General features: G+C 34.4%; 1 protein-coding gene across 1 annotated transcript in view; it reads right to left on the minus strand.

Annotated features, from left to right (window-relative positions):
* TRDN (triadin) overlaps nucleotides 1-23,864 on the minus strand; it is a 431,045-nt gene that overhangs the window by 144,378 nt on the left and 262,803 nt on the right. Inside the window, exons 20-21 of the mRNA XM_033234448.1 lie at nucleotides 16,552-16,599; nucleotides 2,886-2,933 (exon numbers count right to left, since the gene is read on the minus strand). Of these exons, the coding sequence (XP_033090339.1) occupies nucleotides 2,886-2,933; nucleotides 16,552-16,599 (96 nt within the window). The remainder of the gene's footprint in view (nucleotides 1-2,885; nucleotides 2,934-16,551; nucleotides 16,600-23,864) is intronic.

Genomic DNA, 23,864 nt, shown 5'->3' on the forward strand with positions numbered 1-23,864 from the left:
ACACCAAGAAATATGAACATTCATTATATTCAAATGGATAAAACTTTCTCGGGGAAATCATTACTCTTAGATATTATTAACATTCACTTGAAAGTATGGAATAAATCTACAATCAGTACACATCACAGATTTCAAAAGGACCAGTGCATACACAAAGAAGAGAAGAATCTGATAAGGTGGATGAGGACAGTGACAGATTTACAAAGCTTGCAATAGCACTTGGGTTTTGCCTGGTGTTGTGACAATGTAAAACACTATTACAATTACATAGGGAGCCATTGTTTACAGAATAGCATCAAAAGCAAAGAAAGAAACTCTTCAAGTGGACACAAATTAGCCTATTTATGAATTTTGAAACATTCCTTAATTTAAGGCAAAGTTGAATCTTTTATTATAGTGAAGTGAACTCTGATACATTTATGATCAACAGGCTCCAACTTTACACTTAATAAAATGTTTACTAATTATGTTAAAATTTATTCTTGATGGTTAGTAGACAATCAAATTTTATTTAATTTCCCAAAAATATTTTTTGTCCTGTTTCTACTTAATTGACTTTTGAAGTGACTTTTAATTGTTAAGAGAATTGAATACTACACTATTGTGTAATAAAACTTTCAACTTAATTTTGAGATACTGGAATATCCATAAGTATTTAAGTCCAGAGATTCAATATGCACAATTATACTTTGATCACAAAGTGTACTTAAACTCCATTAAGAGTTACAAAAATCATATAATTTTTCTAAATAAAGTGCACATGTTCAAACAAATAAAAATAAATCTTTAAAGAGGATTTAACTGTATTTCAATGAATTATAAACTAGTAATAGATTATTTATACTTCTGAAGATAACTAAAAACTACATAACAAAGCAAAGTATACAAGTCTTAACCATTATGCATAACTATTAGAATAATATGAGAAAATTTATAGAATGTCATTATTTATCACTTCTCATATTACTTCATTAAAAGTACAAAATATCTATTTTTCATATCAGTTATTAGTAATAGATATACTATCATAAAAATATGCAAAATATCCAAATATATTATTTCCTATGATTGTTATGGTTGAAAATTATGAGGCCATTGTCATACAATATTTAAAATTGAAATGATTTACTAAGTCAATATAAAAATAGCCATTGAAAGAACCTCATCTTTTTCACACAATGCAAGAGCCTAAGCTTTGATAAAAGATTTTAGTAGACAAAATTATAAAATCATCTGAAGGAGTAAGATCATATCTTTATGAACCATTTCCAGTCTCTTGTCCACTAGAGGAGACATTATAGAATTAATGAAACTGACACCAATGTGATGATAAGAAGAAAGAAACAATCTGTTTTCAAATCAGTTGTCTGTTCGGTACTATTATTAGCATGGGTGTTTCATATTCTTGTCAATTTTCTTTTGATATATTGTGGCTATGAAAACAACCTATGAATGTCATGAGTAATCAGCACGTTTATACTAGAGGGGGAAAGCTATAAACTCAATGAAATCAAAGTAGTTTGATAATTTATGTCATCTGTGTTGAAACTGATTTTATAAGAACAAATGCCTAAGTATGTGTTACATGCTTATCTAGAAGTTTACAAATTTTAATATCCTTTCACATATGTTTTCATGTTTGACCTGTACAACATCTTGTCAGATAGGCAGGTCAGGGATAATTATCTTTATTTTTTAAAGAATAAATTTAGACTCAGAAACGTGTATAACTGAACACACTGAAATTAGGATGCAGTGTTCCCACTTCATATTTCAGAAACTAAAATTCCACTCTTCTTCAGAAAGAAACCGACAGAAACATCTACTGAATTGTAAAATTTCAGAGTCCCCAGAAGCCAAAATAAATTGGAAAACATTTTCCATGCAATTATTTTATTTTGAAAAGCCCAAGGAAATAAATTCTTAACCAATCTTTTTACTTAACTGAATTCTTAACTTTAGTTTATTTATTTGACATGTGAGGGATTGAAGGATTTTCTTGATATATTTATGTCAAAAGTTCTTAACTTCTGATATTAGGATTTCATAAATTTAATTGCATCTCAAATTTGAAGGAGAAATCATTTAGACTTTGTTCTTGACAAAATTATTGCAAGTTCTAATTTAATTTATTATAATAAATATAGTATTATACAAAAGCAAAGACATGAGGGAACAACAATTAAAATTATTGGCACACTTGAGCTCTAAGAGAAACCATATCACTTTAAATGTTTTAAGTTTAGTGTACTGTAGCATTTTTCTCAAGCAGAGTCTGGAGTGATCTATTTATGATATAGCTACACAAATACAAAGAAAATGCATTAACTATTTTATATCATTATAATTTATAACACTGAAATTTCAGAGCTCTTGGGAGAATGAATAGTTGAAATCATATTATGTCATATATCATAATATACTCAACTTACTTTTGCTGTTGTTTTCTTCATTCTAACTTTTACATATTATTTTTTCAAGCAATAGAAATAGTTGTTGCATATATAGGACTGGGCCATCTTTATTTTTCAAATTATGATCAGTAAGGTGGTGTTAAAACCACAAATCAAATCGGAATATGTCTACCAGTTCCCCCAGATCATTGTCTTATTACCAACAATCTTCAGCATGTCTCCTGATGTAATTAAGCAGTTTGTGGAGTTTTCCTGTTCGGAACTGATATTCAAAGTTTAGTTACACAAAAGAAAGACCAACCCAGATTGCTGTCTCACATTCTCCCTGGCACAGAAAAACATGCAAGGACAGTGATAAAGAGCAACAGACTTAAAGGTTATTGTCTTCCGCCTGTCTGAATCCAGTGCTTTCCTCCGCATGCTGTTGTCTTTCTAAAGAAGATAATGTCAACCTCCTTCAGTTTTTTTTACCTTGCTCCACTGTCTTGGTTGTTTTCTCTTCCTTCTTTCCAGGTACAGCTGCAAAACAAAGATAAGTTTTAAAGAAGAGTTCCAGACAGAAATACTGCTTCTGCTCAAAAAAAAAAAAAAAAAAATTGGAGTTCTTTCAATACGAAATTTTTCTTTTACACAAGTTATTTTGAAGCTTCTTAAACGTTTCTCATTTCTTTAATAATGCAATTGAAACCAGATTTTATATCTAAAGAATTAGAGAAAAAATGTGACAATCCTTTGCATTATTTTGCCTACATTTCTACAATCGTATCTGATTTATTCCTTTACACTCCGCTTTGATAAACAAGCTCTACATAGAATTCCATTTGACGGGACTATGATTAATCTACTTACATTCCAGGTTATTTCTGGAGTCCCTTAGTGTCTTGTAAATGTCAACTAGATGCTCCTTTAAATTCACACTTAACATGGTTTAATCAGCTGAAAGAATAGTGTAGTCATGCTTTAGACTCATTTAAATATGAAATGAAAACATCCCAAATCATCAGTAACCCAAAAAGGATTATTTGGGTGCTGTAGCCTTTCTCTAAGATGTTTTGCTCTCAGTGAAGTATTCACTGTTTACCTATTTACAGTAGTTGACAGTCGAAGAGTAGAACAGTACAAATTATTCACTCAGAATTGGTGCACCCCATTGAAAAAACTAATTCAAGAAAATATTCAGAGTTCATTAGCAATGATTAGATGAAAGATTGATGAGGAACTGATTACTGCTACTGCACCCAAATATCATCCCACATAGAACTGCAAGAGGAAAAAACACAACTTTAAAATGAAGAAATGTGTCTGTAGCCAACCTAACCCATCGATGAAACTTAGAAACATTCATTCATATCAGGACATCCAGACATCTTGTGCTCCTGATGAGGTGCCATGTGGCATATACAGTATCATCTCTAAAGTATTATTTCCCAAGTATCCAACTGAAATTTAGCTAAGCCAGATTTAGCTTTCAGTTTAATCAAATACAGGATGTACAGAATATGTTAAACCATATTGTGAAGAAATAATCAGACCAATCCAAAATGTCTATAAAGTAACTGTCCTGATCTTTCAATGTAATTTAAAAAAAGTCAATGCAATTAAGAAGGAAAGAAGGAAGGAGGGAGAGAGGGAGAGAGGGAGAAAAGGAGGTGAATTTCACCTTTAATTATATCTGTTGAAACAAAAAGATATCCAAAAAATTGAATCTGCACTGGTTAGAAAAAATACCCTATATTTCCAGGAAAGTAACCTATTATTTTACCCAATTAAGACCCAAAAATAGAGCAAACCATATGACTGTGAAGCAAGGAAGATGTTAAACTAAAAAGCAAATAGATATGCATGAATCTCACAAATCACATCTGTAGAGAAATCTTATATAACACAAGGTATTATAGGGTAAATGCCAATGAATGCTATGTTCTTTATTTTCCTGTTTTTTGTTAGATTATAGTCAGTATTAGGGTTAGGACAGTGGGAAGGGTTAAGCAAGTTGGCCTTTAGTGCTGAAATAAAGGCACAAGTCCCAAGATACTCCTGAGATGACTTTCCAGAACTGATTTATTACCAGAAAAGAACTATGCAGTTTAGCCTGGAATTATCAAATTCTCTTGAAGGGCAACCACAATTCTGGTTATTCTAATGGATTATGTGTCCTAGAAGAAGGAGCAATGAATGTTTTAGAGTGTACAGTCCAGTGTTACCACTGAATTGCTACAAAAATGAGTGCACATTATTTTACCTTGAGCCTTACTCTTTACGTTAAAAACACAGATAGTGCTACAAGGGCTGTTTTAAGGTCTATGTGAAAACAATTTAAGAAAATCAGCCCAGTGGCAGCCACATAACTCAGTAAATACAAGCTGTAATTATTTTATGTACTTCTGCCTAAAACACAATCATCTCACTTTTACAAGCTAACTCCTATTTATTCATCCAATCTTATTCTAGGGCTGTAATACGTTTTCTTTAAAAGGCAAATTAAATTGGAAAAATGAAAAAAAAATTTCCATAAAAATAACATTAACATTGTTCATAGATGAGTTGGACACAGGTAAGGAGTAAAGTGCAATGTGGAAATACATATCTGAAGAAATAGTCTGGAATTCACCCCAGAGAAACAAAAAGATGGAAAATATACAAGAGGTTAACAGACCTAGAGAAGATACAATTCATCTTAACATACATCCAATTGAACTCACAAAATAAAAGATTAGAGAGTGTGAGGAAGAAGTGATATTTGAAGAGATAATGGCTAAAACTTCTCCAGAATTTCAGACACTAGCAATAAGATTCTGGAAGCGCAAGAGATCTAAGTAGGGAAAGGATGTGCTAATTTCATTCATATCTTTCCCTTACACTGTAACAATAAAATAAAATAAAGTAAAATAAAATAAACAATTTTCTTTTAAATTGCACAAGTCCTAATATTGTCTCTTAGAAAAATATCAGTCTTTCTATGTAGTAGTATCACATAGTGGCTTTAATTTCAGTCTTTCCTGATACGTAATAATGCCACATGCTTCTCATATACTTATTGGCATTTAGAAAACCTCTTCTGTGGAGTGCCTCTTTAGATTATTGCCTAATTTCTTTATGTTTTTTAAATTGATTTATATGCATTTGTAATATTCTAAATGAGTCTTTTTAAAGATACATATATATATACACACACATATGTATACATATACTGTAAATGTCTTTTTCCACTTACATTTTTTCTCTCTGGTTTACATTAACAGGAGTTTTAATGGTAATTAAATTTGATTTATCAATCTTTCCTTTGTCACTAATGCTTTTTGTATTCTATTTAAAAGGATTTGCCTCCACTATGGTTATATTTTAAATTTTCCACATTTTTTTCCTGGTAGCATTATAATTTTTAATCATTTAAATTTAGAAATCCAATCCACTGAATTATTATTTGTGTATGATATGAGATAAAATTTCACTTTTTTCCTTACTGATACCACTCAGTCTTAATTACTACTGTAGGTTTAAGATAATTCTTGATATCTACTTATACAAACCTTCCAGTTTGATCTTGTTCAGGATTGTCTTGGCTATTCTTAGACATTTGCTTTTTCATATGAAAATCGAGTCAGCTTATCAATTTAAATAAAACAATAGCAACCACAAGAAATCTGCTAGGATTTTGATTGGGATTATGATGAATCCATAGATCTGAGAATCGATAATTTTACAAAATCAAGTCTTCTGATTGGTGAACATAAAATATCCCTCCATTGAGTTTTGTATTCCTTAATTTCACAAATGTGTTAAAATGTAAGAGATCTTCAAGAATGTTATACATAATTTGTTACATTTATTTCAAGGTATTTTATGAATTTGATGCTATCATATTAGAACAGCATTGTAGTCATCTTTCACTTTATTTTCCAAAGTTTTGTTCTTGATTTCTAAAGCAAAGTTATGTTTCATTTGACAGTTTATGCAGAAAACTTGCTAGTCACTCAGTTGTAGCAATTTTCCTCTATAGAATTGTTTTGAATTTTTTAAGGGGATAATCATATCATTTGTGAATAATGTGTTTTACTTCTTACTTCTTTATTTGCATACTTATGACATCTTTTTCTCATCTTACTGCACTGGATGGATAACCCACTATGGTGTGTGATAGAAGTGGTGATCGCAAACATCCTTATTTTGTTTTGATTAGCAGAAAGAAAACCTTTAATTTCTTCCATTAGGTATGATGCTTGCTAATGGTTTTTGCAGATGTTTTATCAGATTAAGTAAGTTTCTACTCTGGTGATGAATCATATCAAATACATCTACTATGATGAATATAGTTTCCTTTTATTCTGGCTAATTACATCAATTTGTGTGTATTTTAATTTTTTGAGCTTGCATTTCTGAGATTAAACCAACTTGACTGCATTTTATCTTTCATATGTACTAGCAGACTTAATCTGCTAATATTTTGTTTAGGACTATGCCTCTAGGTTGACAAGAAATTTATATATATATAGAGAGAGAGAGAGAGAGAGAAAGTTGTTGTTCTAATTAACTTTTGGTATTAAAGTAATTCCCACCCCATATAATGAGAGAATATTACCACTTTTTCTATCCTCTGGAAAATTTGATGTAAGATTGGTGCTAATTTTTTCTTAAATGTTTGAAATAAATCACCAGTGAAACCATCTGGCTAAAATTGAGGGAGGGGAACAGAATTACAATTATATATTTAAAATTTTAATTTTATTAAAATGTTTTAGTTTATTAGAAAATCTTTTTATTTGCTTATTATCTATAGAATCTGTAATGATGATCCCTTTTTATTTCTGATATTGATATTTTGTACCTTCTCTTTTTTCTTAATATATTTTCATAAGCATTCACAATTTTTATTGTATTTTATTGATAATATTTTGACTTTTCCTGTTGTACTACTTGATTTCTAAATTAATAGCTTCTGCTCTCTCATTTATTTCTCTTCCTTTTACTTTCCTTGGGTTTAATTTGACTTCTTAGCTATCTGTTATTCATCCTTTTTTCTTTTCTGATGAATGTTTCTAAAAGCATATAAATTTTATCATACATTTGTTCATTAGATCTCCAAAATTCCACTCTTTTTCTTTGACTTATAGAATACTTAGAAACATATTACTTACATTTACCATAGCACCTAGCATTGCTCCTAACATAATTAATTAATATATATTTGTTTTGTGATTAGATGTATCACTTGACAAAAGATATGTCTTGATAATAAATATTTTCAGTTGAGAGAGAAAAGAGATCAGTTTCAATGTTAGTGGTTTTCCTGGAAAAGGAGATTTTAAGTGTAGCCAATGATACATGAGGAAAAGCAAAGGAGTGGGAAAGAATTAGATGTTCCTAGAGGAGTGTAGTTGGAGCAGAGGATTTCCAGAGAGGAGATAAGGGATAGTCTAAAAATAGAGAATAGGACCAAATGCAGAAACCTTTGAAAGCCAAATTAGAGCTACACTTTACAATGTACACTATAGGAGGCTAGTAAGATGTGTGGTACCTGAGTCTATTCTATGAATGTTCTGTCTCAAATCAACATGGAAATAAAACGTTGACCATTTGTAACTGTAATAGAGCCACATAGGTAGGTATTCCTATTCGTAATTCTTTTATTCAGAATAATCATTATAAGTATGTTTAGGAAATATGTGTTTTTTAGTTATTTTAATTGAATCCCCTGAAGAGTAAATGTAATTCGTAATTCTTTTATTCAGAATAATCATTATAAGTATGTTTAGGAAATATGTGTTTTTTAGTTATTTTAATTGAATCCCCTGAAGAGTAAATGTCTCTCAGAAAACAACTGAAATGTGACTTACCTATAAAGACCAAATTTTCTTTCCAATGATAAGTTCATAATTCCTAGCACACATATTAAATAGAGGAGGCTAGTCCTTTAAAACACTATGTTTTTTGTTGCTCACAAAAGATCACTGGAAATGCTGATTATCTATACAGGGAAGATGACATTTCACATAAAATGTTTATCCTTTCATTTCTGGTTCTAATGTAAAATTCATCAATTCTAATTCTATGAAGAGCAAACATTAGAAGTAAACAGCCCATCTAAGTAAGTGAATTTTTTAACTGCCTAGAGTCAAAAGAAGACTGTCATCAATTTCACTTTCTATACCACAAGATATCTGGAATATCCTTTAGTGCTGAGTGAAGAAATTCTCTTTTTTCTACATTTGTAGAAGCTTACTTTAAAAAGGTAGATTAGTATTTCACTACTTCAGAAATCAAAACTAATGAAAAGGAAACAAAGCAGCTAACACTTGGAATGTAACGCCCAGATTAGGGCTATTCTTAAGCTAAATTGGGAGCTGGGGTGTTGGTTTTATGTAGTTTCAAGCTTTTATTTCACTGTTCTTCCCTACAATTTTCCTTTAGCACACAATTCTCCAATACAGTAGACATCCCTCCTTTTTTTCCCCATATCACCCATGGAGGCTCTTATGTATGCCCTTTATTAGCAGTATTAGCAGGTACTTTTTTTTTTTTTAATAGAGTTTTGCTCTTGTTGCCCAGGCTGGAGTGCAATGGCACAATCTTGGCTCACTGCAACCTCCGCTTCCTGGGTTCAAGCGATTCTCCTAGCTCAGCCTCCCAAGTAGCTACGATTACAGGTGCCCGCCACCATGTCTGGCTAATTTTTTGTATTTACTTATTTTATTTTTATTTTTATTATTATTATTATTATTATCATCATCATCATCATTATTTTGGTAGAGACAGGGTTTCACCATGTTGGTCAGGATGGTCTTGAACTCCTGACCTCAGGTGATCCACCTGCCTTGGCCTCCCAAAGCACTGGGATTACAGGCGTGAGCCACCGTGCCCAGCCTAGTAGGTAGTTTTAAAGGAGAACTGAGACTTATCTGGAGGAGAAGTATGCTAGAATAGTGGTGAGGAAGTGAGAAGTGGTAAGAAAATATTGTGCAGTGGTTTGAAATGTCTCTCATATGACACATATTACCTCCGAGAGGTAGACCTACAGCTGTAGCATGATGAACTATTATTTCCAAAGATAAAATGTTACTTTTCCAAAGATATAAGACAATGCCAGAAATATAAGAACTGTCCAGGATCTATTCAGATTTTACAGGTACTGCCTGGAGAGGTCATTGACTGAAACATTGGAATAAATCACTAATTATGAAAGAAAAAATATTGCATCAATTTGGTCTCCAGATACATATTATAGTGGAAAGAGGAAAGAGAGGTTTCTCATCAATTCTCAGGTGATGTTAACTACTTAATCTGTTCACAAGGCTATCACTTCCTGCTCCAATCTTCCTACAGTCTTCTAACATACTTGGAATTATGAACATAGCATTATGGGATTATTGTAGCCTAGAAAACAAGGCATGTCAAAAGATGAAGTTGGAAAGGATATAGGAGCCAGTTCTTGAGGCATGCGATATGCCATTTTAACAAGCTTGGATTTTAGTTTATGGAAAACTGGGGAACAGAGTATTAAATTTTAAGTGGTTTATTCAGTTTTGTGGTTTTACTGAATTATTGTGGCTATTGGGATGTTCTACTACATGAATATTAGTGGAATAAAAATAAAAACATCAGGGCAGCATGAGGTTATTTCAGTTGTTCTGGTAGAAGACACTGAAGCCTTGAATTAGTATGGTAGTAATGGCTACAAATAAGAGAAAATATGCTCAAGAAACAGAAAGAGTAAGTCGGAAAGAGAAAATGAGGAGTTTAGATTAAGAAAGGTTGAATGTGAAGGGAAATTTTTTTTTTTTTTTTTTTTTTGAGATGGAGTCTCGCTCTGTCGCCCAGGCTGGAGTGCAGTGGTGTGATCTCGGTTCACTGCAAGCTCCACCTCCTGGGTTCACGCCATTCTCCTGCCTCAGCCTCCCAAGTAGCTGGGACTACAGGTGCCCGCCACCACACCTGGCTAAATTTTTTGTATTTTTAGTAGAGACGAGGTTTCATCGTTATTAGCCAGGATGGTCTCGATCTCCTGACCTCGTGATCCGCCTGCCTCAGCCTCCCAAAGTGCTGGGATTATAGGCATGAGCCATTGCGCCTGGCCGTGAAGGGGAATTTTTTTTTTTTTTAATTGTTAGTTTTATTTTAAGTTCCGGGGTACAAGTGCAGGAAGTGCAGGTTTGTTACATATGTAAACGTGTGCTATGGTAGTTTGCTGCACCTATCAACCTATCACCTAGGTATTAAGCCCAGCATGCATTAGCTATCGTGAAGGTGAATTTGAAGGTATTTATTGGGCAGTTGAACATACGAGCCTGAAATTGATAAAAAAACTCTGAGATGGGGACACAGGATTGAAAATATTTCATGATATAGGGCAGAGTTTCAACTTTGAAAGCGGATATATCTCAAAAGAAAATGGTACAGAATGAGAAGTTCAGAGGATTAATAATGAATTATGAGGAACACCAACAATTACCAGGCAACAGATGAAAGAAAAAACACAAAGAAGCCAGAAATAAAGGCCAGCCATATGGAGAGAACCAGCAGACTATACTGTCATGGTAACCCAACAACAGAGAAGTTTGGAGAAGAGACAAAGTAATAAATGCAATGAGAAATCTAGTAACATGAGGATGGAAGGGTTCTGTTGGCTTAGCAATGATGATGTCATCAGAACTGGCTGGAGCTTCAGTGGCATGGCAGGGGCAGGAGCTTAGTCTTTGTGGAAGGCCAGAGGCAGCACTAGGACTCCAGCATTCAGAAAGCTGGCTAACATGGGAAGGAGATAAAATGGTAGAGAGACAGAGAGAGAGAAAAAGATGTAAATCAAGGAAAAGAAATAATTTTGAATCAGGGAAAAATCATTTCCAAGATGAGGAACAATGCCAGTAACAATAAAAGAGGAGGATGCCAGAAAATGGGATGGATAACTGATTTGGAAGGAAAAACTGGAGAAACTGGTCTTGAAAAGAAGGAGAAACACTACCTCTGAGACTAAAAGAGAGATGGATATGTGCCACATTTTCTTTATTCAGTCTATCATTGATGGGCATTTGGTTTGGTTTCAAGTCTTTGCTATTGTGAATAGGGCCGCAATAAACATATGTGTGCATGTGTCTTTATAGTAGAATGGTTTATAATCCTTTAGGTATATATACCCAGTAATGGGATTGCTGGGTCAAATGGTATTTCTTGTTCTAGATCCTTGAGGAATTGCCACACTGTCTTCCACAATGGTTGAACACCATGGAATACTATGCAGCCATAAAAAAAAAAAAAGATGAGTTCATGTCCTTTGCAGAGACATGGATGAAGGTGGAAACCATCATTCTCAGCAAACTAACACAGGAACAGAAAACCAAACACCTCATGTTCTCACTCATAAGTGGAAGTTTAACAGTGAGAACATATGGACACAGGGAGGGGAACATCACATGCCAGGGCCTGTCAGTGGGTGGGGGACAAAGGGAGGGATAGCATTAGGAGAAACACCTAATGTAGATGACGGGTTGATGGGTTCAGCAAACCACCATGGCACATATACACCCACGTAATAAAACTGCACGTTCTGCACAGGTACCCCAGAACTTAAAGTATAATAGAAAAAAAAAAAAGAGAGAGATGGATATAGGTTAAATAAAAACACCAGCTACTATCCTATTTTTTATTCCCAGCCAAATATCTTCATCATCATTTCTCATACACTTCACTCCCTTTCCTCGTTCAATTTGTCACTCTTTTGGTTTTTTGAGTGTCACTCCTCTGAGAATTCTGTATTGAAAATTATTAATATATTATGTACCTGACAAATCCCATGACCACCACCTTTCTATTGAAAGTTTTTTTTTTTTTCTGCAGTTACTGAAGTTATTTTAGTCTGCTTTTATATTTCTCCTTGTTCTTTCCCCAAACAAATGCGAATATAAGTGTTACCTTATCTCACTGCGACAAGCTCAATTACCTCCACACAAAGGGCATCCATGTATACATCTCCAGCCTATCGTTGTCTGGAGCTCTAGTTTTACTTCCAGAACTACCTATGTGATGCTACCTTCATGTGCTACTAGCACTTTGACTTAAATTTATCTAAAATTAATCTTGCCTTTCCTCTCCACATTCTTTCGCTTTTCTTTTTCATTGTTATTAAGAATATTAACAATATTCTTCTAGCAGCCAGTCTGAAGAAGGCTATTGTCATTAAATTATTTTTATTTTCTTCCCTCCCAAAGCTTATCATCAGTTATGAAATTCCACTGAATCTACTTCTTTATTAGTGCTAACGTAATTTCTCTCCCTTCCAATCTCATAACTAATGCCCTAGTCCAGGTCCTAATACAGGTCACTACATTGCTGAGAATTTTCCTAATCTGCCCATTTCAAAATTTTCCTGTATGAGTTACTCTTCCTAAAGCATATGTTTGAGTGTTATTTATACACTTACAATTTTTCACCACCTCCCTAATTCCCCATGGAATCAAGTCCAATTTTAAAATAAGGCCCTTTTACTGCATTCTTAGCCCAGGTTATATTAATTCCTACAATGGTCTTGAGATTACTGCTGTTCCTCATATGCATACTACAAATTTGTATCACTTTGCCTTGCTCTCGAATCTATGCCCAGGATATTTTTTTTCAAACTCATTTACATAGCAAAACCCCATCTCTTATTTAGGGCTTAACTCTAAAGTCATTTTATGCCCTAAACATTGTCTTTTCCCCAGGTAAAATTAATTTTTAAACTTCGGGTAGAACTTTACCTGTATTTATATCTCTAGCCTGATGGCTTTCAACCTTGAAATATGGTAATACAAAAAACTTTCATTGATGGTAAAACTTCAGGCCAACATAGTGACTTAATAAAGATTCACGTATTTTTAGTATTTTAAATAACTCAAGAATAATATTAACATTTAAAATTTTTCTTGATTTTTCATATAATATATAACCCATAAATATATGGTGAGTAAATATGAAAATGATTAGAAAACTGCAAGGTGAAAATCAAAATAAATTAGCAAACTGATATTATATTAATGATTAAATACTATATATCTCCAAATAAAATATGACTTAAAAGTAGGCTTAAGATAAGACAATTTATGCTACATATAAATAGACACATTACAGTTAACACCTTAAAATATTATTCTTCATCTTCAAGAACTTTAAAACAATTACAAAATTAGTAATTACCACTTAACGTTGCACACAGTTCCTAGTTTAAGCCTCGATTTAGAACAATTTTTTAATACCTTAAAAACCAAAAAAATTACTTTCTTTTTCTACTTACATGTGAAAGGCTAGAGGTGGACAAGTTGTAAAGTATGCTAAGTATTGTAGAATTTGGGGATTGGGTAGTAAACATGTGATGAAAACAATATATTTTTTCATGCACAGCCGATCGTCGGTGAGAGGTAGATGAACAAGTTACTTGACAAATGAGAAAAGTCTCCTTTGATTTTTGTTTGTTATTTGTCAAATTGGTAAAATCCTTCATGAGTTTTAAAACAGTTATGTCACTTTGAAAAGAACATTTACTTCTGTTCATTCTGTAGTTGAAAATAAACTCAGTATGTAGAATTATATTTAAATTGAGAATTGGGGTATAATATCTATGATCAACTAGAAGCAAAGTAGTTGATGTCAACAATGTGAATAGATAGATAATTTATTTTCTTTCACTTCTCTCCAAGCCTGACAAGTAAGTCTACTTAACCCCAACCAAAATGTTTGGCCATACTCTATAAATTCAGTAAGCACTTTCGGTTGAGGACTCTTAGTGAGTTCACTAATTGATGGTTCAATTTCAATTCTGTCTCTCTGCTAACTCCAATTTGTCCTGATTGAAGCCCATACTATGTGAGCTTGTATTTCTACCCTAAATACTGTTCAATCAAGCCTAGCCTGAAGTTGCCTCCTTATTTTGCGTTTGACCTAGAGGTTTCTCTGTACATAGTGAACCCAAATGGAGGTAGAAACAGGCTGTAATCTACTCTTGTGCTAATCACCAAGTTTTGGCCAACCAAAGGGGACCAGTTATTCAAACTGTGTCCAAAAAAAGCAAACGTCAAGCTGTAACCAATCTAGCTGTTTCTGTATCTCACTTTCTTTTTCTGTATGTTATGTTCCTTTTTCTGTGCATAAATCCTTCCACGATGGGGCTATGCTGAAGTTTCTCTGAGCCTACTCTAGCTCAGGAAGCTGCCCAATTCATGAACCATTTTTTGCTCAATTAAACACTGTTAAATATAATTTGGCCAAGGGTTTTCTTCTAACAATATCCAGGCTCCCAGTGACACAGAGCGCAGAGTCTACAGATCAGCTACTAGGAGTACAATCTTTGCTTCTTAACTATGTCTCCAAACTGTCTTCCACAACATGGATTCACTAAAGCTCTGAATATAAAATCTAATTCCAGCTGGGCATGGTGGCTCACTCCTGTAATTCCAACACTTTGAGAGGCTGAGGCGAGCAGATCACAATATTAAGAGATTGAGACCACTTTGGCCAACATGGTGAAACTCTGTCTCTACTAAGAATACAAATATTAGCTGGGCGTGATGGTGCGTGCCTGTGATCCCAGCTACTCAGGAGGCTGAGGCAGGAGAATTGCTTGAACTCGGGCGTGCACTCCAGCCTGGTGACAGAGCAAGACTCTGTCTCAAAAAAATAAAAAAAATACTACTAATAAAATAAAATCTTACTACAAAAGAAACCTATCTTCTGCTGTTTGGACATTTGTTGCTTTTAGCCTTGTCTAAATTTTGAACACAAGTTGGCCACACTTCTGTTCTTCTTTCAACATAAATCAGTGTCGTGGCCTTAAGTCCACTTACTGGGCCCATGAACTCTGCATCTATGTCTAGGTTAGTGATTTTCTCTGACTCTATGTTAAGACTCAGTTTTTTCTTGTTACTACAGTTACTCTTGTTGAAGCAAACAAGTCTAACCCACATTTCACCTAATACCAATGAGCAACGTCGATTCCAGAATATGACACCACATAATAAGAACTTCTGATAAATAAATTACTCTGCCATTTATAGTACAAATGATGTCAATGAAAGATGTATCATGATCACCTAGTTAAAATTTGACATCACAAATATTAGATTATAAGAAAAAGAGATGACTAGGAAACAGATTTTATCTCTACTGTAAATTCAGAACAATAGAGTTGTATTTGAAAGAGAGCATCTATTAATATCAATAACTTAATTACCTCTAATTATTACCTTCAAATACAGTTCATATTTTTCTTAAAGAATTCACTATATAATCTTTGTTGCTTTCCCATAGAGATATATGTATATATAAAATAATCAATAAATTAATTTATATAATAACATTAATTTATATATTTATCAATAAACATAAATTTATATTAGATATTAAGTTACATTCCTATATTCATTTATAATCATATGTATACATTGTTTGGGATTGAGTATGTGAATATGTGCCATATATATTTTATAGTTCCCTACAATCCTGTTATATGTTTTCTTTATAAGGCATGTGCAATAAAATAGTCTTTTAAGAGAACATGTTATGCGGTTTTAGTGGGGTATGTGTGTAAGGGTATGTGTGTAGGTTTGTGTGTGTGTATTCATAAGTGTATTTTGAGGACAGGCTTATTAAATTGTCTCTTGCTATACTTCCAAAGACATTGGCTACATTACTGATTTCATTTCAGACTTCCCAATGTATTTCTTAAAGCGAAATGTCTCCAAGTCAGCATCTCACATAATACATTTCATATTTTTATACCATTCTTGAACAAAGTGAATTTTGTTCATGTGAGTACTTTTAGTTAAAGTTTCATTTATTCGATTTCTAATCTTTTAAGGCAGTATATTGCACTCGAATGCTCTCCAGATGATGGGGATCCTATGGAGTTTAAACAGTTACATTTCTATAATTTTTCAAAATTAACTTGCAATTTGACTAGCATAACTAGCTTTAATTTATGGTCCTTAAGGGATAACACGTTTTTGCTTTAGAACAGTAACGATAAAATCTTGTGCAAAATAGGTTTGTTTGTATATCAACAAACTAGTAAAATAAATAAATAGAGCTCTTCTCTAAGCACAAAACAATACATTGCTAGAAACCTTAGCAGAAATAAGTTATAGTCATGACATCTTTATCTTTAAGCTGCATTTACCTTTTTTACTTGAAACAGCACCAACCTCCTCTTTGACTCGTTCAGTTTCTGCAAGTTCAGATATTAAAGGAATGAGAAGTGGATATTAGTGATGCCAAATTCATATATTATAATATTGAGAATAAAACTAAACAAAAGATAAAATGTATGTTGCACACGAGAGCAAAGCAAACTGTAGAGAAAGCCAAACTACAAAGTGCTTATATGTTTTTTTCAATGAATAAACTTCCTTAAATAGCAATAAAGAAATTCTCTTCCAAGGTGCAACTCTATTATCTTAAAAATGTAGGTAGTGAGCATAAAAGAAGGTGGCCTATTCCATAGACTTTAGATCAATGGTTCTTAAAATTAAGGCCACATTCAATACAACGGGATACTAATTTATTAGTCTACCTTTTTTTTTTTTTTTTAATGGAGATTCACTCTTGTTTCTCAGACTGGAGTGCAGTGGCATGATTTCGACTCATTGAAACCTCTCCCTCCCAGGTTCAAGCAATTCCCCTGTCCTAGCCTCCCCAGCAGCTGGGACTACAACTGCCCGCCACCATGCCCTGCTAATTTTTGTATTTTTAATAGAGATGGGGTTTCACCATGTTGGCCAGGCTGGTCTCGAACTCCTGACCTCATCAGGTGATCCGCCTGCCTCGGCCTCCCAAAGTGCTGGGATTACAGGCATAAGCCACCACGCCTGGCCATAGTCTACAAATTTTAAGTTACATATGAATTATAGGGAAGAGCATTTAAAAGGGCTTGTTTGTTTAGCTTTTAATTATTATTGAGTCTGCTTTGAATTAAAAGTTGTTTAATACTGATTGCAAGCAAATAATATTTGACCTCAATGAATTAGTTTTACATTGTAAAATATTAACTGTAATATTATAGAAAATTTCATTTGAATATTTCTTCAAGAAAGACAAAGAGAATAAAAATAAGAAAAAATGGTCTTTTGGTTTCTCTAAATACTAAGAGTGGAAGACATGAGAGCTGCCCTGAAGTCATAATCTGAAATGTTGGTGCTAGGACACAATATTGGACCACAAATCAAAGCTAGTTAAAGTCAAAGTTTTCTCTAGTCCACAGCAAAATAAAATAATAATAATAATAATAATAAGCTCATGAATTTTCACAAAGTCTTACTTACTCATTTTATAAACTTTTGATTAGTTGAGGTTATTACCTTTCGTCATATATATTCTTATTTTTATTGTTATTGGTATTTATATGTATCAGCCTTCACCCATATATGCTCAGCACTGACTCTGTGAGAACAACCAAGTCAAATAAGGCTAGCCTTTACACCCCTCATCCTCTCTGTGTCACAAAACCCTGGCTTTTGAGAGACATCAGACATCAGAAAGAGATCTTCATGTCACTTTCAGGTTTTAATTCCACAATGATAAATGCCCCAAGAGTCACAATTTAAACTCAGGCAAGAAGTGACATAAATAACCTCTTCTTCAAGCTATCTCAATACCCTGAGCTTCAAGACTGAACAGACTCCTAGCTGTTTTATACCAGGTAAAGAATTTAGATCAATGGTTCTTAAACTTAAGCATGCATCAGGTTCACGCTGGAGGGCTATTGAAACAGATGCTGAGCGCAGAAGGTCTGATTCAATATGTCGGAGGCACATTCTGAGAACATGCATTTCTAACCAGTTCCCAGGGGATGCTTAGGCTCCTGATTTGGACCACACTTTGGAAACTAATTACCAAATTTCCCCTATGAATCAGTCAAGACTAATCCTACTGTGAGTCCCCTCCTTACTTATCTCAGTTACTACTATGAGTTTCAGCCTTCTAGCAGAAAACAGAGTCCATTTGACTCTGTTTTTCTCCTAGAAGCTGACCTACTTCCAAAGCCCTTCCTCTGTGTCCTCTGTCCATCAGCAGCACTCACTCCTGTATCTTCAGCCTCTTCTCAGAATGTTCATTTTACTTTCTTCCTTTAACCAAATCCTAGCTCACTAAGGCCACTGTATCCCCTCCTAACGGTAGTCTGCTAATATGGGGAATGTTTGTTTTTCCATCTTCCACATACCAAGGTATATAGAAGTAATGCCTATTTATATCCTCTTTGTTTCTCATTACTCTTCATAGATTATCTCCTTGCTTCCTCCAAACCCCAGTTCTTTTGAGGCACATGCTATCAGGTTGCACCAGTCTCTACTTCTCTTCATTGTTGTCATCAACCAGTCTTGTGGCCTATCCTGACATTCAATGATCATTTTTGCACATAGTTACCATCTTCTTTACTACTACTATGAATATTATTAAGAATCATTCTTAAGCCTGTCTGCACCTTAGAATAAACTGGGGAGTTTTTCTAAGCCTATGATTTTCAGATATCTGGGGTGAGCAACAGAGCTTTGAGATTCTCAGTTAATGAGTCTGGTGTGAGCCCTGAGTATATTTTTAAGATTTCCAACATACTCTAACATTTTGCCAGGGTTGGGGATCACTGTTATACATAATTCATACAACTACACGATCTCTGACCTCCTTGCCCTCCTCAATTCAGAAAACTAGAAACCCCACTTCTCTGGTAATTTCCAACTATATTAGTACTCTCAGAATTTTCCTTTACTGCCAGAACTTTGATTTTAAAAATTCTGTTCTTTGGCACCATTTTTTTCTTTTTCCTTGAGCTCACTTACTCAAGAACTCCCATTATACAGTATCTGATCCCATTAATACTTTCATTCCTTGTTCTTGCCACTATCTCATTTTTCAAGATTTTCCTCATATCCTCACTTTACTTCTTACCAAGCTTATGCATAAATGAGGCATAGTTAAATCACTCACATATTTTCTGTTGTTGTATTCATCTGCTGTATTAATTTCCTAGCACTGCCTTAAAACTGTTGGGTAGATAAATACAAAACAAATGTATTTTTCCACAGTTCTAGAGGCTAGAAGTCCAAAATTCAGGCGTTGGCAGGACCCTAGAAAGCTCCCTCTAAAAGATCTTGGGAAGAATCCTTCCTTGCCTCCTCCTAGAGTCTGCTGGTTGCCAGGAACCCTTGGCATTCCTTGGCTTGAAGCTGCATCACTGCAATTTCTACTTTTATGTTCATGTGGCAGTCTTCTATACGCCTCTGTGTGTCCCAAATTTCCTCTTCTTATAAGGATACCAGGCATCAGATTGGGGGCCCACCTTAATCCAGCATGACCTCTTCTTAAAGACTCTATTTCAGTGTCAGGTCACATTCACAGGTACCAGGGTAGCGCTTCAACACATCTTTTGGTGGGAGGCACAAATCAACCCACTATGTCTGCCAAAACACCAAATATACTTTATGCCTACCACCTGAGCAGTCATCGAAGCTGAAGGAAGACCCCCACTCTGCAGCAGACCACACTTCAAATGTGGATCCCATTTATGAGATCGCTTAGCACTGGCCAGCAATATTACCACAGACCCAATAAACTTGCTTTCTCACACTCTTCACAAATGTTTCAATTATTCTTTTCCCTCCATAAGCATCCTACAACATAGAAGTAAGCTGCTGCTGAGAAATTCATAAAGAAAATAGGGGCAGACTAAACTCCATCCATCACTGTTTCCCTACCTCACCAGCATATACTCATACATTTTTCTTTCCAGTTCCAAAAGGTGATCAGTTCCTGCCCCTTTAGAGTACCAATCCTTCCATATTTTTTTCTGGATTCCATCTCCTTTTGCCAAGTCAAGGCCTTTGTTCTTGCCAATACTGCTTCGATCAGCTCCCTCATCAGTTTTCTCCTTCACTGATTCTTTCACAATGTCTCATGTCACTCTTTAGAGCCACAGACAATCACATCCTTCAATTCTATATGACATTTTCAGCAACCTCATCTCTCCGCATAGAGCTGCTGCACTCAATGTCACGCCTTCTATCCTCTCACTCTCTATTTTTTAAACCTGTCTTATTACGAAATATATATAAATAGAAGGCATATAACATTTGTGCACATTCTAATGAACAGCAATAAAGAACGTTCACCTTTGAACCTCCTGCACACCTAAGTCATAGAATAGCGTCAAGGCCTTTGAAACTTCTTACTTTTCCTACTAGCACTGCAACTTTCTCTCTCTATCTCAAAGTTACAGTTGTCCTATATTTTGTAATAATTATTTCCTTATTTTTCTATATGGGTTTTTATTACATATATTTGTCTCTAAATAAAGGTAAGATAATTTATATAAATTAAATTAAATTATAATATTTAGTGAGATAATATTATATAAATTAAACTGTATTATTTAATTTGTGTGATTTTTTGAGATGTTACTATGTTGATATGAGTAGCTGTAGTTGATTAACTTTAACTGCTGTCTAGCATTCCAATGTTTGGCCTACAAACTACAGATTTATTCTCCTGCCAATGGACACTAAGTCATGTCCAGTTTTATGTTTTCTAAATAATTCTGCTATGCACATTCCCACACATGGGTCTCCTTTTGCACACTGGCAATAATTTTCATAGAAGCAAACTTGCTAGGCACGTACCCCAGATAAATGACACATTTTTCTCCCCAAATTCTGCATTCATGTCAGCAGCATATGTGCAAGTTTCTTCTGCTCCTCACTACCATCATCAGAATAAGCCTATTCCCTAATTTTGAAAATTTATTCTCATGTAAAATACTATCTTGTACTTTTAAGTACAATTCCATTATTACTTAGAGGTTGAACATCTTTTGATATGTTTATAGAACATTTGCATTTTCTTTTTTTTAATGCAGTCTTATATCTAGTGGCCATTTTTTTTTCCACCCATCGTCTATCAAGGTCTTTGTCTTTTTTTAAATTTTTGGAGTTGTTCATCTATTTTTGCTATTAATCTCTTGCTATTTAAATATGTTACAAGTGTCTTTTACAAGTTAGTGGCTTGTCTGTTATCTTTCTTTATGGCATTTATTGATAAATTGAAGTTCATAACTCCAATACAATAAAATGTCGGCTATTAAATGTATGACTAGAATTTTGAACATCTAGTTTTTCAAATCCTCCCATATTTCAAGAAACTATATATTTTCCTATGGTTAAAAAAACTATAATGCCATGTTTTGCCTTTAGTATTTAAGTTCTTGAACCATTTGGAACTGATATTTTAGAATTGTATGAAATAAGAATAAATTATATTTTTGTATTGAATATGAGCTATATCAGCAACATTTAAAAATAATCTATCCACTCTCTGGCTCTCTGAAATGGCTGCTCTTTCTTATGTCAGATTTTTACTCAAACATGATGTATTTGAGGTCTCTTTTTTTCTGTCCTATTGGAAAATTTATATCTACACCAATACCATTCTACCCTTTATAATACAATATCCTGGGACTGCTTTACTACTAATACTTAGGATACACAGTCCTGATCTCAATAGCCATGCTTTATAGTGCCATGTTGCTGTGTTCATTATGTCACTTTTATAATACTAAAATTTATTTCTGGTTTCCCATTTGAAATCCTGTCCCTTTCTCCCCTATCTCTTCATGTCTTAATTGAACTTAGATTATACTTTTGTCAGTACTCATCAGTCTAGCTTGGATCTCTTTGTGTCAATCTCGATGAACATTCTTTGACTCTGAACCATGGCATATTTCAGCTTGGGGCTAGCACTCAGAACACCAACCTCATCTTTATACATAGTTTCAAATAAGAAGCACGCCTTACCCTACCAACTAAGGCAGCCCCAGGTCTCTCACATCTTACCTTTCCTGGTACTTAAACCTCATAAAATCATCACTCTAGTGCTGTATGAGTGATGTTTTGAATATATTCTGGCAGCACTAGCTGTGATACTATTAGTAATTATATATTATACAAAACCGAGCAAGTGAAAAGAGGTGCAGGTAATAATTATTCTGGGACAATATAGTACACGAAGACTGTTCTAACTGACTAAGATCATAGATCAACCAAGATCATATTTGGCATGCAGCATGTGCTCTAGAGACAATTCATTTTATATCAAACATTATGTTTCAGGCCTACAGATCTTCCCATATACTTTTGCCATTCCCATGCTAGAGTACTTAAACTGAGTCAAAAAAACACGCAATTTTATTAAGAGCAATTGTCTCCAAATATTATTCTAACATATATAACTGAATAAATTCAGTGGGACTTTACTTTTAAATTCTGCATACAGACATCTCCTAAATTATCCTGACATACATTAGTAGATTTGATGATAGATATCTGACTCACACGTTTAGACACTGAAGTGTGGTTAAGGAGATAAACATAGTCAGGCCTGGTGGCTGAACATAACACCCAATCTGTGCAATGCTAAAATCAAGGGGTGAAAAATGCCCGATTATTAGATCCAGAGTTAAAAATGACTATAGTTTGGCCTTATCCTGGGCTTTGGTGGTTATTTTTCTCAAAATTCAAACTGACCACAGACTGGCTGACCATGCACATGGAATACATCATCCCAGTCCCAAGGTCCTTGAGGTGGAATAAAGTGACCTGGGACAGTGCTACCTAAGGTCCTGAAAAATAGTGATCCTTGATGTGGTCACTGAAAGAGAAAGGGGTGATGTGGTCACATATATTTGGCAAACAATGTCTACTATACTTCTTCTTGAAGATTCACCATATATACAGTGTTAAAGCCATGAAGTGCTCTACAGTCTACACATCTACTTGTTGGGTCCTCTTCCTGCTTGGAAATTACTGATTTTATTGTCAGCCTCTGTGTTGCTATCCAATGTGTGGAGAGGCACATGAAGGGGAATGCAGGCAGGGCAGTTCAGTGTGTTGAGGTATTTTTGCTTACACTATGATAAATACAGGAGTCTTTGCTGACTTGCAGAAATTGTCAGGCTAGGTTCAGCATCCCTGCCTAGTCCAAGGTACCCTTTCTTCATCCAAACCACACCCTAACACATAACTTTCGATGTGGAAACATGAAGTGCTCTTGTTTAGCGTCGCACCAGTAATCTGAAAGGTTTTCATTTTCTTGAAGCTCATGTTACCATGAGACTCTATGATATGGTTTGGCTGTATCCCCATCTAAATCTCATCTTCAAGTCCCGCATGTTGTGGAAGGGACCCGGTGGGAGGTAACTGAATCATGGGGGTAAGACTTTCCCATGCTGTTCTCGTGATAGTGAATAAGTCTCACAAGAGCTGATGGTTTTAAAAACGGGAGTTTCCCCACACAAGCTCTCTTTTTGCCTGCAACCATCCATGTAAGATGTGACTTGCTCCTCCTTGTCTTCCATTATTATTGTGAGGCCTCCCCGGCCATGTGGGGCTGTCAGTTCATTAAACCTCTTTCTTTGGTAAATTGCCCAGTATGGGATATGTCTTTATC

This window comes from Trachypithecus francoisi, unplaced genomic scaffold (assembly GCF_009764315.1).
Source record: "Trachypithecus francoisi isolate TF-2019V2 unplaced genomic scaffold, Tfra_2.0 Lachesis_group15, whole genome shotgun sequence".
NCBI classification, from domain to species: Eukaryota; Metazoa; Chordata; class Mammalia; order Primates; family Cercopithecidae; genus Trachypithecus; species Trachypithecus francoisi.